The 16983-nt window shown below is 31.9% G+C and overlaps 1 protein-coding gene across 1 annotated transcript in view; it reads left to right on the top strand.

Annotated features, from left to right (window-relative positions):
- Positions 1–16983, top strand: part of LOC140450179 (protein kinase C, brain isozyme-like) — a 651237-nt gene that overhangs the window by 611342 nt on the left and 22912 nt on the right. The window contains exons 11-12 of the mRNA XM_072543635.1: positions 11751–11952; positions 13345–13533. Coding sequence (XP_072399736.1) covers positions 11751–11952; positions 13345–13533 — 391 coding nt within the window. The remainder of the gene's footprint in view (positions 1–11750; positions 11953–13344; positions 13534–16983) is intronic.

Raw genomic sequence — 16983 nt, 5'->3', positions numbered from 1 at the left:
TAAATGTATTCTTTTCATCTCTCCAGTTTTTCTTCTGTACCTATAATTATCTCATTATTATTATTTTTAATATCGTTTCTTGTCTCGTTATGTATCTACCTGTTATTTCATTCACTCTTTATGGACATTAAAGGTGTCGTATCTTGCCTAAAGTTATTCAATTTCTAGACATTTTGTTGACATCCAGTTTCTTTAGCTTCTCTGCACTTTTTTCCAATGATTTTATTGACTCGTTTATATTCTGTTGGGTTTGTTTTATGTTTTCGTCTTATGTCCATGAGGTCCATGATCTCGTGCGTTATCCATTCTTGTTTTCTGTCGTTTTTCGGGAACCCGATGTCGAATTCTAGTATCTATGTGATTTTCGTTTTTAGTGCAGTCCATGTTACTTCTACATCTGTCTGTACCAAGTTCTCTAGCATTTCTATTTCTTTCTTAACCTTGATGCTTATTTCATTTTTCTTTTCAGGGTTGTTCAGTTATAAGATGTCTATTTTTCTTGACATTTATTCCCTTTTAACTTTAACAAACCTTTTTTGTCTAAAATCGATTATAAATTATATGAATGTCAGCTCCAAGATATGTTTAAGTATATTTCATATACTTCATGAAATTGTTTTCAAGCAAAATGAAGTCAATTTGATTTCTAACAATTTTATCTTTTCTGACTGCAGGTGATTTCCAAGTGTATAGCCTTCTAGGAGGTTGTTTGAAGAAGGTGTTAGCTCTATGCAGAATTGTACCAGTCTATCTCACCTACTGTTTCTGGTCCTAGACCGTATGCTCCTATGTTGGCATAATTTACAATTTCCAAATTATTTTGCCCAAATTTCAGGTACAATAATTTCCGATACCGGTATCATCTAAATTGATGTCACAAATGTATAAGTTGTATACCAAACTGACCTAAGGCTGGCTAACGGAATTTTTTTTGTCTTTTCTCTTGCATCAGTTTACATTTTCGATTAAAAGAATATTTAAATGGGTACTACAAACTATAACAATCGAGTTATCATTGCAGCGTACCGTGGAAAGTTTTGTTTTATGTTTAAAGTTGTTATGTTGAAAGTTTTTTGATTCAAGTTAGTACAACTAAAGTTGAACAGACTAAATAAAAATTAACTACAATAATCTTTAGATTGCAAATCAGTGAACGAGGAGACTATTTCATACTATCTAATATATAGCCGAACATTAACACCAAAATGAGCTGCAGCCTCATCTTGCTGAAACCATATTTCATTAAAATTGTCTCCAAACGTGTTTTTCAGGGCAGGTAAAATTTTACTTCCAAATAGAATTTTATAATTATAGCTTGTTAAATTTCCTTCTATCTATAAAAAACCCATTTTACTGAGTACACACTATACCCGACCATACATTTAGTTTTTGTAGTCTTTAAGTAATGTTTTCACGTGTCCGATGTGGATTTACCTCACTCCAATAGGTACCTTAAATTTTAGCGATTTACATTTCCACACATTTTAAGTATTCCTTCGTCGCAAAAATATATCTTGTTAATGAAGTTCTAGTTAGTTAAAACTTTATTCATCATTACTTCACTAAACTGTAACATACGATCGTACTCATCTTCATTTAATTCTATTCTTGTAACAACTGGCTTTTGTAGGGGTTAAATGAATTCTCATGTAATACACGCAAGACTAAAGAATGACCAACATCATGTATTTGTACAGCTCTGCTTGAGGATGCATGTGGATCTGCAACGAAACTCTGATTTAAATCTAAAGTTTTATTGTAATTTATAACAGTTTTTGGTCTACCTCTTCGAATTCCATCTTTCACTCGTCCAGTTTCCTTATAGCGCTTTACAATTTTTTGTACCGTCGCCTTATGGATAGTAGAATGGTTTGGAAAAGTAGCATTAGACAAGTGGGCTACTTTACTACAAGATCTTTTTCCATCGCCGTAGCCTCCCATCATTAAAACAGTTATTAGATTTTTTTCATTAAAAACCATCTTTATTGTAGAGCTTTTAAAAAATAAAACAACTGCCAGCTTGAGTTACTAAAGCGAACTTCAAACGTAGCAACAAATTTGTTCACCTTGTTTGTACATACAAATAACACAATATCAAGTTTTAAAACTACATGGTCTTACTAGTCAAATAAAATATGTTTAATCAAACATTGTACCAGTACACAGTCCAGTCCATACAAACACAATTCATCACTAGATTATGCAGATAGTTTAAGTATCATGTTTGTGCGCAAACATATTATAAGACAGAAATTATTTGAGCTTATTTGTACCAACATAATATTAAGATCGATTTGTTTGTGTCACTGTTACACGTAACAACATCTCGAGAATATTGTATGTGCAAACGTGTCAGCGCACACCTAAATATCCGTGTAGCTCAACAATTTGGAACGTTGGAACGACAGTTCTCACAAACTAGTCTGTGTGTGTACTGCTTCGACGAAATTTGTTTATTTGGTTGTTAACTGAAGAGCAAAATGTGTAGTATAAAAAATAATTCCAAACAATTTATAACATAATCTGCCACAAAGACGTACGGAATAAGAGTTTTATTGCTACAATCAAGTAATGGCTGTGCCGTTGGCAAATTGAGCTGGCCTGGTTGTAGTTTTTTGTTAATGTAGTGTTTTCCATAACACCACCCCCAGACAGACACTTTGCCGTTTGTCCCTATATGTACCAAAATAAATTCATAATTCGCATTGGCTGTGGCTAACATAATAATGCTGTGAAATCCTTTATAATTAAAGAAATAACTTCCACCCAGGTGGCGGAACAATTTTTATGTGTTTTCCATCTAATGCTCCGCAAGATTTAGGAAAATTTCAGGATTGTTAAAAATTTCTGGCAATTGAAATCCTCTCTTGTTGACTTGTCGGAGAACGAAAAAATAATTTGTTTTAAATGTTGTTCAAGAACCACAGCAAACAGCAACGAGTAAAAAAATATAATAGAATTGAAAATAAAATCAAATTTCAATTTTGCAGAAGACCTATGAAATGATGAATTAAGTGGATGATGAGTATACTGAATAAACAATGGCAAGAAAAATTATTAACGAAACTTTGTTTTTGGAGTGTTGAATCAAATTATTAGTATAGACGCGACCACACAATTTGGCACTTTTATGCAGACAGGATATATGCTTGCAATCATTTTACGTTATACTGCGTAGCCATCTTGTTCATCTTCAACTGTTATAAGTGAATATAGTTCTAATATTTATATTGGGCCACACTCTGCCAATCCTGGTTATGAAAGTACTCCTCTGCCAAGTGAAGACGATACACACTTATGAGAATTATAATTTTTTTCGTTTGTTTATTTTTTAATTCTGCAGTCTACTTCATTCATTTGTAATAATTACAACCAATATAGTATATTTGAAAATTACCTGTAAATATTCATTTACAGGTCATTCATTTACATGAATAATTATTTTTAACGACTGGGGAGATATAGCACAACTAAATTTTAAATCCTTCTAAGATCTTCCTGTTGCAAGAAAACATAACATAACTGTTAATCTTTCCTCAGCAGTGATCGCTTGTCTCATTATTCTATTTTGTTTTGTGATTCGGTATTCTATTGATTCTAAAATAAAAATAAATTGGTGATCATCCATACGTAAATAATTTTTTCAATGAGAAGTTTCTGAAACCCTTAATTCGGCTATTCGGCTAACATATTCAAATGCAAACACTGACTCCTTTTCTGATACCACTCTTTTAAAAATAACCGTTTTCTTGTGTTTTTTGTCAGCTGTCTATAATTATAAGGCCGTACATTTTCTTTTTAGACAACATATATTTTCACGATTGCCCGTGTAGGCGACCAACTTCTACTGACACCGTGTTCTATTAAAATCTAAAAAAGCATAAAAACCATTACTCTGCACTATCATACATATGTGCACAAACATTTCACTCAATCTTGTTATCATACACTTATCTTTACTGTAAACATTCGATTTGTTTTTTCAAAAATTATTTTTAGTATTTATCCCTACACGTTCAAATTTTGTTTATACACAACATGTTGCACATACATTTTTTATGGCAAAATGAACTTGTATATCATACTTAACTGGACAAAATAGTTCAACAAATATGTTGCTAAGTTTAGGGACCGCTTAATACATTTTATTTTACAAAACTTTTCAATAAACGTCAAGCTATTGTTAAAGTCTGTCCCAAACCCTTCTTTCACTGCGTCGCTAATTTTGACGTCATATAGGATTTTAAGAATGTCGAGAATAATTGCATGACATTTTAGTTCAATCTGACAGTTGAAGGATGATCGTAATCGGCTAAATTTGAAAAGGTTATTTTTTGAAAATGTGGAGTAAAAACTTTAAGAATTAAATTTTTTTTAATTTACTTACATATTAGAGGTCCCGTCCTGTATAAAAATTTTTATTGCGCATTATATTGGAACGACAGTTTGTCATAATTCATATTCTATACATTCCAAGGAAAGTGTTTAATTAGCTAAGATTTATTTATGTATTTATTATTATTTATTACAAACACTATGGCTAAAATTTATAGTATTTAAACTACTAGTATGAATATTTTTTAGAATAATTTAAAACTTACTTCACGAACGGCAGAAACTGGTAATAAAGTTGTCCCAGCTTCTTTTTCTAATTGAAAATAATTTAATAATTTTAATATTAGTCTTTGTTCATTCTCGGTATATCTCGGCATATTTAAAATATTTTTATGACAATAAATACAAAATTAAATTTTCACTGTAAAATGTCTGAAAATACTAACCTGGAATGAAAATTTGTCATTTTATCAGTTGACATTGTCAAAGTACTGTCACTATCGAGACCATCTGCGTCAAATTATATTTATGCGCATCATTAATTGGATATCTATTTAGCGTATTCTAAACTCCAACCAATTATATATCCCTAAGTATAATTCGCTTTAATATGCAAATACCCGTGAACGATATATAATTTTCTAAGTTCTATGTATAATAATCACAGACTCACGCTTTTTTCTGTTACTTCTAGCTTAATGCGTTAGAGAGAATTTGATCAACTGCGACGCACTGAAAGAAGGGTTTGGGATGAACTATACTTTTATGAATTAATGTCAAAATCACAGCATTCTATATTAACTAAATTATTTTAAAATAATTTTGGAATGAGAAGTTTTATTTATTTACGACCACGTGAGTAGATAAAAGTAATAATAATACAATATACAGAGTGTTGCAAAATCTACATATTGCAGAATAGACGTCTACCGGTTTTTGTAAAATTCGAAACATCCATTAATAGATAATAAGGCCTTTTCATACTTTTGAAACTACTTTTACTCTATATATGTATTTATGTGTTTACAGGTAAATAGACATCGTACCTATTTTGGTTCTTATGACGATGATAATGATAATGATCCATGTTCAAAACGTTTTTTTCTCTAGAATTAGTGTTTCTCAGTCAGATGAAGAAAAATCAGCGCCAGATTCTCACTCAATTAAGTTTCAAAAGTACCTGCGATACCTTAATAATGTGAATTATTTTTCACACATTTTTAATTTATACTTGCTTCGTCCATCAGATAGTCAACTGGAGGTAATACGTTATAACATCATTTTTTTTGTGTGTGAGAGTGGAAATCCTCCAAAAGCCATACCAGGTGAATCGTATCTGGCGTGAGTTGAATTCAGGGTATGTAGAATATATCTAAATGCATTAACCCTTTTGGGAGGTCTTGCCCGCGGATGCATCCATGGTATCTTGCATACCAACTACAACCACTCTCGGCTTACACGCGTGGCAAGTCTTTCCAGACCGTCCAATCGTGTTTAACGTAACTTACGTTAACTTAACTAACAACTGAAATATTATTACAGTAATAACCAGAATGCAAATTTATTAAAAACGGTTTAAAACATAATTCAAATAAAATTTACCTCCTTGCATCCTTTCCTCTTTGTTTTAATTGCCCACAATTTCTCATAAAGACGCCTCCAGTTTAAGTCAAAGACATTTCACGGGGCATTTTTTAGTATGGCAACTGTGACATTTGCATAGTTGTCAAGCGAAAAATCATGGCAATTTGACTTTGGGATATCTTATAACAAGAAATATATTGAAAAGCATTTGCAATAAATTAACAGTAACAGAATTAACTACAATGTAGAAAAAACAAAACAGGCAATAGAGCAAAATAAGAACATGAAAGTTTTGAAGAGGAGCGCACAAAAGGGGAAAATAGAAATTAACAAACTGAGAAACAGAACTGGAGAAGAAACAACGAACAGAGATGAAATATTAAGAATAGTCGAAGAGTTCTACACAGAGTTATATAGATCAAGAAAAAAAGATAACAATACGGAACCTCCAATTACACTAAAAACTGGGGTATTAAACCAAGGATCAGATTTAATGCCCGATATAACAAAATCATAAATCAAAGAAGCCCTGAAGAAAATGAAAAATAATCGAACCCCCAGTGAAGATGGAATAGTATCAGAAGCACTAAAAACTGGAGGGGATGTATTACTTGAAAAAATTAAACAACTTTTCAATATCTGCCTTCACAGCGCCAATATTCCAACAGACTGGAACAACGCTACTATGATTCTATTACACAAAGCAGGAGACAAAGCAAATTTAGAGAATTACAGACCGATTAGCCTCCTCAGCCATATATATAAGTTGTTTACGCGAATACTAGTTAAGAGAATGGAAAGAAAATTAGAGACTTATCAACCTAGGGAACAGGCAGGATTCCGAAAAAGTTACGGAACAAATGACCATCTACAAAGTATAAAAACCCTAATAGAGAAAGCAGTGGAATACAATAAACCTCTAGTTCTAATATTTATCGATTTTCACAAAGCCTTTGACACAGTTGAGCTAAGCAAAATATTACAGGCGCTTAAAGAATGCAGGCTAGATTATAGATATACTAAATTATTATACAAATTATACCTGCAGGCAACAACCACTGTCAGATTACATACTAACAGTAATCGCATAAAAATAGAACGGGGGGTTAGACAAGGAGACCCAATGTCACCTAAACTTTTTAATACGGTGCTAGAACATGCTTTTAAGAATTTGGATTGGATGACAAAGGGAATAAAAATAGATGGAGAATATCTAAACAACTTACGTTTCGCCGATGATATACTTATAATAGCTGAAGATCTAGGTATGGCAAGAGAGATGGTACAGGAACTCGTTGTGGCTACAGAAAGTGTAGGTTTAAATATAAATATCTCGAAAACAAAAATCATGCCCAATTTGGTACCCAACCAGAACATCAGTATTGGTGGTAAAGAAATAGAACTTGTAGATAGATATAAATACCTGGGACATGAAATTATGATTGGCAGGGATAACCAGACTCATGAACTGAAGAGAAGAATCGGCCTTGGGTGGGCAGCATTTGGAAAACTGAGAGAAACTTTTAAAAGTGAGCTGCCCACATGCCTAAAGAGAAAGGTATTTGATCAGTGCGTCCTCCCAGTCTTGACGTACGGAGCAGAAACACTTACCTTAACAAAAGCAGCAGCTACCAAACTGAGAGTCACGCAGAGAAGAATGGAGCGGTCCATGTTAGGAATAACTCTGGGAGACAGAATAACCAACGAAGACATCAGGAGAAGAACCGGAGTGATTGACATCATCGAGAAGATAGCCAGACTAAAATGGAGATGGGCAGGACACATAGCCAGAATGACAGATGGGCGATGGACAAAGAGGTTATTGGAATGGAGGCCAAGGGAAGACAAGAAAAGCGTCGGTCGACCACCTACAAGATGGACTGACGATTTAAGAAGACTCAATAAAAACTGGATAAGAGCGGCGCAAGATAGACGGGGTTGGAAACATGAGGAAGAGGCCTATGTTCAGCAGTGGACTCTTGAGGCTGGATGATGAACAGTAACAGTAAATTCACAGGGATTCTAAAACGCACCATCCGCAGTCAATAACAAATTATCCATATTAACGATATCTCTAATGACTATCCGTTCATATAAAACTAAAAAGTGAGGACGAAAATTAAAAAAATTTACAAATTTTTTACAAATTTACAGTTCTTATTTTCAAAATTGAAAGAATTCACTGGAAACTGAGCATTGACAAAAATTTCCAAATTACTGGAAATATTGTATTTAAAAATCAGAAATAACTTTTGCGAGAATACACCAGAGGGTCAAAATGGGTTAACAGCGATGTTTAAATCGTCATTCTAAAAAGATCTATTGAAAATGTAACATTTAGGTACAAAATTTTAATAGCATTTGGTAAAATACGTACAAAGATATCCGACTGTTTTTATTGTATAATAGCTGACTGTTTTATTACGAACCCAAGATTAATTTTAAATTATTACTGTGGGATTAAATGATAAAAAAACTTAAATGCTACAACCTTATTTCTGCTTTCTTTACCATGCGCCCTAATAATAGTGCTTATTAGTAATTAGTTAAAATAAAATAAAACGAAAATTCTGTACTAGAAAAAAGGAAAAAAGATTAATATTATTACTAGAGTTCATTGTTCCGGTCTAAATCTCCCTACTTAACAGAATGTAAAATTAAGCTCAACCCTTAGGGAACAACATGTCGCAATTACAATGTCTAACTTCTGTTATTTTTACAGGACATTAATTACATAAAACTTTAATTTTGGCGTTAAAAGTTTAACCGCTTAAAGCCTCAAGAGGAAAGCAAAAAGTTTCACAAAGTCAGACAACCACTATTTAATATTTAATTTCATAATTTCTGGTTGTCTAACTTTAGGAATATTTCGTTCCCCTTTGCCAAGAATTTGACATTAAGAGGGATTAGTGTAACTGGAAGAAAAGTTCTTGAAAATCGGTTAAAGGTTTATTTTAAGTCGATATATCGAAATAGATTGCAGGTGTGTTTATCCAGTAAGCCACAAGATTTGGGATTCTTTTTAAAATACGTTTACGATTTATGTTTTCTCTGTTTATTTGACTTATTACTTTTGATTTTAATCTACACCTCCAGCTTTATGGACGTTTCAGTGGAAAAATATTTTCAGAAAAAGTTTATTTTAAGAAAATTGAACTATGAAAAACTATGTGTTCCTGGACAAGATAATGAAATATCAAGTACAAAAATCAAACAGACTAGCATAATGCCCTAATAACACTATACGGCGAAACCTACACATTAACACTGAGATGAATTCAAGAATTTAGAAAGTCACTGGAAGACCAATAATCATGCATCATAAACAAAACCCAAAACAACCACAACAGAAAGCGTACGTAATAAGTGATCAAAACAAGAGTGAAGACATTAGTAGAAAACGTAATGTACAGTGTATAAATTAGTGGAAACTAAACAAAAAAAAAGAATGGAATCATCACAAAAACGCAACGGGGGAGACCAGTGTGCCTAAAAATAGCAAGAGATAAATTACCACTCGGTAGAAGAAATATGAGAAGAATGAGAAGAAAGAGCAAAAGATGGAGTAACACATCAATCAGTACGACACGGTACACGTTGATTTCCGAGATACAACCGCCCCTCCCCTATCACATTACTTATCGTTGGGAAGGCTATACTTCTATTATATCTAAGGATTGGGGCATCTTTTGAAAAATTTGTCACTTTTCTTTCACGTAAAAAAACGTTTCTTGACTTCAGATACCTTTGAAGATGCTCCGGGAGTGAAAGTAATTGTCTCAATATCCGCCTTTTATTTGTAAAAAAAAATTAATATCATTTATGCTTTTGTTATATTTGATGTCAACATCATTTACATCACTTGACGAGTCAAGGTGTGCTTGGGTCTTATACAGCATATAAAGCACTCTTCCATTACCATAAAGGATTAATCAAATTATTCTCAGGAAAGGAATGGGCACCAAGGTTTGGTGGAGTTTTTCAATCAGAACTTTGTGCCGAACCTGATTGAATACTTTCTGTACATCTTAAAAGATGTCGATAAGAGATGCTTGCCTATGGAGTTAGTTAATTATTGTCTGAGAAGTGAAAGTTGCTTCTTTTATCAATACATGATGTGTATAGTGACTAGCCCTGAATTCTAATTGGAAGTTGGAAATGATGAGATATTTCTCTAAGTGTTTTAGACGCTTTCCTTAAAAATTCTCTCGTAAATCTTGTCTAAGTGCTTAGTAGTAAGAACTGGTAAGGGGTTTTTCTAGTTTAGACATCATGATTATGCAGCAGAAATTGGTATCTGGAAGGCATATAAGATGTCACAAGTTTCCTGTGATAAAACACAAGACGCAAACACGAATTTGCCATATTGGCTACAAAAATGTATGAAAACACCACTGCATCATTCACAAAAATAAACATCTAGAAAGATATAATATTAATTGAATTACTCTAATAGTAGCAAAGTACGAAGGTTTGAAGATAAGAAAAAGAGAAAAAATATGTAGCTTGTATAAAGCTGAGAGACAAAGATGGAAAGGCAACAACAGTTTAACAGGGCAAAGTAGAGTGTTTTATAAAGACCTCTACACCAGCTAAAAGCTATTAAAAAAGACACTAACACATAAACTTGATTTCTATCAAGAAAAAGAACAGGCAACTTTTCCTTGCATTTGTCAAATACAAAAAATTGTTTTATTATGTAGAGTGTAGAGTTTTAAATGCTACTGGAAGCACTAAAGCAAACCCAAATAGATTACAGCTTACAGTTAACAGCAGCTTTAGACTCAATTTTTAAGAACACTCAATGGCAGGATATGGGCATTAATATAGATGAAGAAAGATTAAAGCGTGTGAGGTTTGCGGATGATGTGGTATGAATCGCAGATAACTTACAACACAAATTTCTATAATACATTCGCTGAAATATTTAACTGAGAGAGTAGGACTAAAAATAAGCTTTAAAAAAATTAACTTTTGACAAATCTCACAATAAGTGGAAATATAACTACTAACAATAATACCATACACCAATCGGACACTTACAAATATCTGGAACACCACTTCAAAACAAACAGAGACAATCCATCACATGAAATACAAAAACCAATAGACCTGACATAAGCAGCGTTTGGAAAACTAAGCCATATGCTAAGAAGTGCAATTCCCATGTGTTTTAAGTTAAAGGTTTATAAGCAATATGATTTGCCTATACAAACTTATGGAGCAGAGGGTTCAAATCGATGCAAAAATCTACTAACTCGAGTTACACAACGAGCCATCGAACGTGCAATGCTGGGTATCGAGACCACATAACAAACCAAAAAATCAGGCAAATATCAGGCGTTCAAGACGTCATCAAACAACACGTAAGTGGAACTTATTGGAAGACGAATTATGGAATGGGGGTCCAGAAACTATACAACAAGCCGAGGACAGCCACCAATTAGATGGACCGGTGACATGATATAAGTAGCGGGAAACTGGCTAAATGCTGCCAAATATAGAGAACTTTGGAAGAAACTGCGGGAGGCCTATCTCCAGCAGTGGATGCGATTGGCTAAATGATTATGCTGATGATGATTAATATTAAAAGCTTTCAAATATAAAAAAACATTCAAAGTATAAAAAATATACATGTACTTGGAACAATGGATCCTGCGGACCCATGCTGCCCGTCTATATAATTAAAGTGTCTTAAACGGATAAGCGCAGTTTCTAGGTTTTAACTGCTTTTTAAATAATTTGAGAAGTTTTTTATACTCAAAATTCATTTTAGTTTTCTTTTGTTTTATATTTAAAACTATTTCTCTAAATCAATTGACTTTTTTTAGATTCTATTCTGCGGAAATAGCAATAGGATTATTCTACCTTCATTCTCGCGGTATTATCTACCGAGATTTAAAACTCGACAATGTACTCTTGGATCAAGATGGCCATATCAAAATAGCTGATTTTGGAATGTGTAAAGAAGGTATCAACGGTGAAAAAACTACTAAAACTTTTTGCGGAACACCTGACTACATCGCACCTGAGGTAAATATTTATAATATGTACATTTCACGTAAACTGCTAGTTAGTTAGATAGTATTTTAATTTTAATTTAATTGTCGATAACGATAGCTATACCTAATACAATCACTGACTACCAATTAAAAAGATATTATATCCTGCGCCAGTGATTGCCACCATCATGTCTACCTCAAATTAACCACATGTATAAATTTTATTTGTAATTGGGAGTAAAGTGGAGGCATTTAAGACAACAGGGATAGCCTAAATTTTTCACCATAACTTTTTATCAAACATTATCTGCGGTACCTCTAGGTATTTGCTGGGTAGCCGAATCTTTGTACGTATTTGTTACTAATAAAGATTATGATAACTCTACTTAAGTAACTAACATTTATGTCATACCCTTTTTTTTAAAGGCTTTTGTTATAAACCGGTTTTAGTGCAATCATGCTCCTTTGAAAACTCTCTTTTATTCTGTCATTTAAATCGTGAATGATCTAATCTTACTCATAGAGATCATGACATGGTATCCTCGCCTAGAGCATAGCACTGACAGTGAACGCCCGCATTTAAAATAATGCATTTATTTTACGTGGCGATGATAATATAATGCCATCCTATAGGTAGTCCGATCGAGGGTCGGCGCCTCGTTATGAACGCACACTCAGTATTCTAAGAACTCCGCCTAGTGTTTTACCATAGTAGTATCAGTATGCTGCTTTGAAAACTCTCTTTTATTGTGTCATTTAAATCGTGAATGATCTAATCCTACTAATACTCACTCTATTAGATTTACCTGTCAGGGTGCGTTCATTACGGAGATCATGACATGGTATCCTCGCCTAGAGCATAGCACTGCAATGCATTTATTTTATGTGGCGATGATAATATAATGCCATCCTATAGTCTGATCGAGAGTCGGCGCCTCGTTATGAACGCACACTCAGTATCCTAAGAATTCCACCTAGTCTTTTACCATAGTAGTATCAGTACCAAGAAATAACTTTCCTAACCTAATTATAAACCTACTTGCGTCACATTCAAGAACATATTCAGCGTCTCCTATATCTATTTTAATCTATACCGATTTTTTATTATTCTTTAAAAAAAAAGTTCCGCTGAATGTTATTCATCAAGACCATCTTAGTTTTAAAACAAAGCCATTCAAAGATCATTCCAATAGCTCTTAAAATGTTATTACTTAAAGGGGAATAAGAAGATGGCGGTGGGAGGTACCATTTTTAGTTAGTTTGAAAAAGCTGCTAATACAGTTGCGTTAATTAATTGAGGTCTATAGTGGTTTTTTGGATTACTAAACTCGATATTAAACGTTAGTAACATTGCAAAAAGGTATCCTGGCAGTACAAATATTTTTATATTGTTTTTAATATTATTACAATAATTTTTTTTTAGATCATCCTATATCAACCATATGGTAAATCAGTCGATTGGTGGGCTTATGGTGTACTCTTGTATGAAATGCTAATTGGTCAACCACCGTTTGATGGAGAAGACGAAGAAGAATTATTCGCTGCAATTACAGATCATAATGTCAGTTATCCAAAGGGGTTATCAAAAGAAGCAAAGGATGTTTGTAAAGGAGTAAGTTAATTCGATATTTGTTTTAATAGTGAATAACTGTTAGGGTATTCAAGTAGCTGATACATTTTTATTTTCTCTATTACCATATTTCTCCACTTAATGTTTTCTAGTAATGTTTCAGATATATATATATATATATATATATATATATATATATATATATATATATATATAGATATATATATATATATATATATATATAGATATATATATATATATATAGATATATATATATATATATATATATATATATATATATATATATATATATAAATACGTTCAAATTATCGGGTAAAGTGGTCTGTAATAAAAATCTTTCTTTTTTCTAAATTACTCAATATTTCGCCATTTATTTAAAAGCTTCCTCGGGAGTAAACTAAAAACAATTTGAACATTACAAAAAATGGCGTACAAATACATTTTAAAACACTCACAGAATTTAAAAGATTTTGCAAATAAAAACTGACATTGAAGTATTTGAAATATTGAATGTCAAGATTAAGTTGTCTTAAGCACGTTCCTTACAGCTATACGATAAAAAATTAAAATTATTTCAAATGTAAAAATAAAAACAACAATAAAAGAAAAGTTAGAAGAATAATATTTATTTGATGAATTATTAAGGTTAGTTGTTATTAAGATGAATGTTGGCTATTTTTAATATTTATAAATTTTGTTCAATATGTTACAATATTATGTTACTTAACTGTCCAGTGTCCGTTTTATAATTTAAAGTGTTTTTATTTTTGTTAATGTAATAAATTTCAAGAAATAATCTACTTTTGTAGTTATCAGTCTGTGCCAAAAGTAGATTATTTCTTGAAATGTATTACATTAATAAAAATAAAAACACTTTAAATTATAAAACGGACACTGGGCAGTTAAGTAACATATATTGTAACATATTGAACAAAATTTATAATTATTAAAAATAGCCAACATTCATCTTAATAACAACTAACCTTAATAATTCATCAAATAAATATTATTCTTCTAACTTTTCTTTTATTGTTGTTTTTATTTTTACATTTGCAATAATTTTAATTTTTTATCGTATAGCTGTAACGAACGTGCTTAAGACAATTTAATCTTGACATTCAATATTTCAAATACTTCAATGTCAGTTTTTATTTGCGAAATCTTTTAAATTCTGTGAGTGTTTTAAAATGTATTTGTACGCCATTTTTTGTAATGTTCAAATTGTTTTTAGTTTACTCCTGAGGAAGCTTTTAAATAAATGGCGAAATATTGAGTAATTTAGAAAAAAAGAAAGATTTTTATTACAGACCACTTTACCCGATAATTTGAACGTATTTATAAATTATTTTTTGGTCGAAATAATCACTTCTAATATATATATATATATATATATATATATATATATATATATATATATATATATATATATACATATATATATATATATATATATATATATATATATATATATATATATAATGTTTCATAAATGTATATATATTTTAAAGATGAAGTTAAATGTGTCGATAGCAATTAAAGTAAATTGTATACTCACGCTTAATCAAGCCATTAAGAGCGATGCTGGGAATATTTATATTCCACTATGCATCAACAATTTACCCATATAAATTACCATCTTTCTTGTACTCATTGCGTCGAGTAAGGACGATAAATATACGAAAATGGTTGCGTTTCCATTTAATTTGAGTTTCTTACCACTCCCTAACACGTGTTTCTGGGTCTACCATTTGAAACTCAAATTAAATCGAAACGCAACCATTTTCGTATATTTATCGTCCTTACTCGACGCAACGAGTACAAGAAAGATGGTAATTTATATGGGTAAATTGTTGATGCATAGTGGAATATAAATATTCCCACCATCGCTCTTAATGGCTTGATTAAGCGTGAGTATACAATTTACTTTAATTGCTATCGACACATTTAACTTCATCTTTCATCACTAGATGTCTCTAGTAGCATACTCTGGTAATTATTTTTTCTATAATTGCCAGAGTAGTCGGTGCGTTTTGGTTTGGTTTGAGTTTTCTTACAAACTCCCTCTGATGACGGGTAGACCCAGAAACACGTGTTAGGGAGTGGTAAGAAACTCAAATTAAATCGAAACGCAACCATTTTCCTATATATATATTTTAATTTACAACCTACTCGGAATAATAAGTTAACTGTAATCACAGTCTATTTAGTATTCTTTAAACCGAGTATTTCAAGGATTTTCTAATAGAATACTTCATAACATTTCATTAAGCAAATTTTAAGTCAAGACATAGCATAAGACACCAGACTCTATTCTGAACATTTTTCACTGAAAGTTTGTAAATATTAGAAGCTTTGAAGTTTTAAAAGCGCGAAAAACGTTAGAAACGTTCCAGTCTTAAAACTGCACAGTCTCAAGGCTGCGAAGCCAGAATCATCTACTAAAATAAGAATTAAAAAAAATTATTAAAACAGCTAAAGAACCACATTTCTGTCAGTAACACCTTAACAGTTCTCTTGCATAGAAGATAAACCACCGAAACGTACAGACAAATAAATTTGAATTACACCAGAGTACATAACAAGAAGATTTTGGTAAAAAAAGTACAAAAAATTAAATTCAGACACTAAAGAATGGTAGATAAAACAGTAGAAATAAAATATAAAAGTATACATTATATTTGTGGATTACAACACAGCTGTAAACTTGAAAACTAGTGAGGACTCCCCAGAATTACAGAATAGATTTAAGATATACTAATCTATTGGATAATATATAAAATACGCTACCAGCTGGCAAAAGATTAAAACCCCTCATATGGCAGATAATGAAATACATAGAAAAACTACAAGGCGTGATACCTGAATTGAAAGATAGATCTGAAGAAGTACAAGATCAAAATATGTAGATAATAAATTTGAAAATACCAATATATCTATATGTACCTAGTTGATAAATAATTTTACATAGTTGAAGGAACAGCTACTAATAGCCTATAAAGATGAGGTGTCTTTATTGGGCTGAAAATTTAAACATTAAACTTTGAGTTTATATCCAACTATTTAAAACATTAAACTTCTTCTTCTTTTTTTATATAGACATGACTATCTGTTTTTCTATGTGACTCCAGTAAGTTGTCGTTTCATCGTTTTCGTGGTCTTCCTACTGATCGTCTTCCTATTGGGGAAACGTCTCTTGCCGCCTTTACTACTCTATTTGTTGTCATTCTGCTTATATGGTCGTTTCATTCTAGTCTTCTATTTCTTACCCATTTTTTTATGTTCTCCACCTTGCATATACGCCGTATATCTGTACTTCTAGCTCTGTCCCATAGTGTCTTACCATCAATTTTTGTAAGTTGTTTTATCTCTGCTGTTTCTAACATTCTTTTTGTTCTCTTTGTGTCAGGTCTTGTTTTTGCCACGTACGTCGTTATTGGTCTGATGACTGTTTTGTAAATTCTGTCTTTCGTT

This window comes from Diabrotica undecimpunctata, chromosome 9, assembly GCF_040954645.1.
Source record: "Diabrotica undecimpunctata isolate CICGRU chromosome 9, icDiaUnde3, whole genome shotgun sequence".
Taxonomy (NCBI): Eukaryota; Metazoa; Arthropoda; class Insecta; order Coleoptera; family Chrysomelidae; genus Diabrotica; species Diabrotica undecimpunctata.
This window is presented reverse-complemented; position numbering and strand designations above follow the sequence as displayed.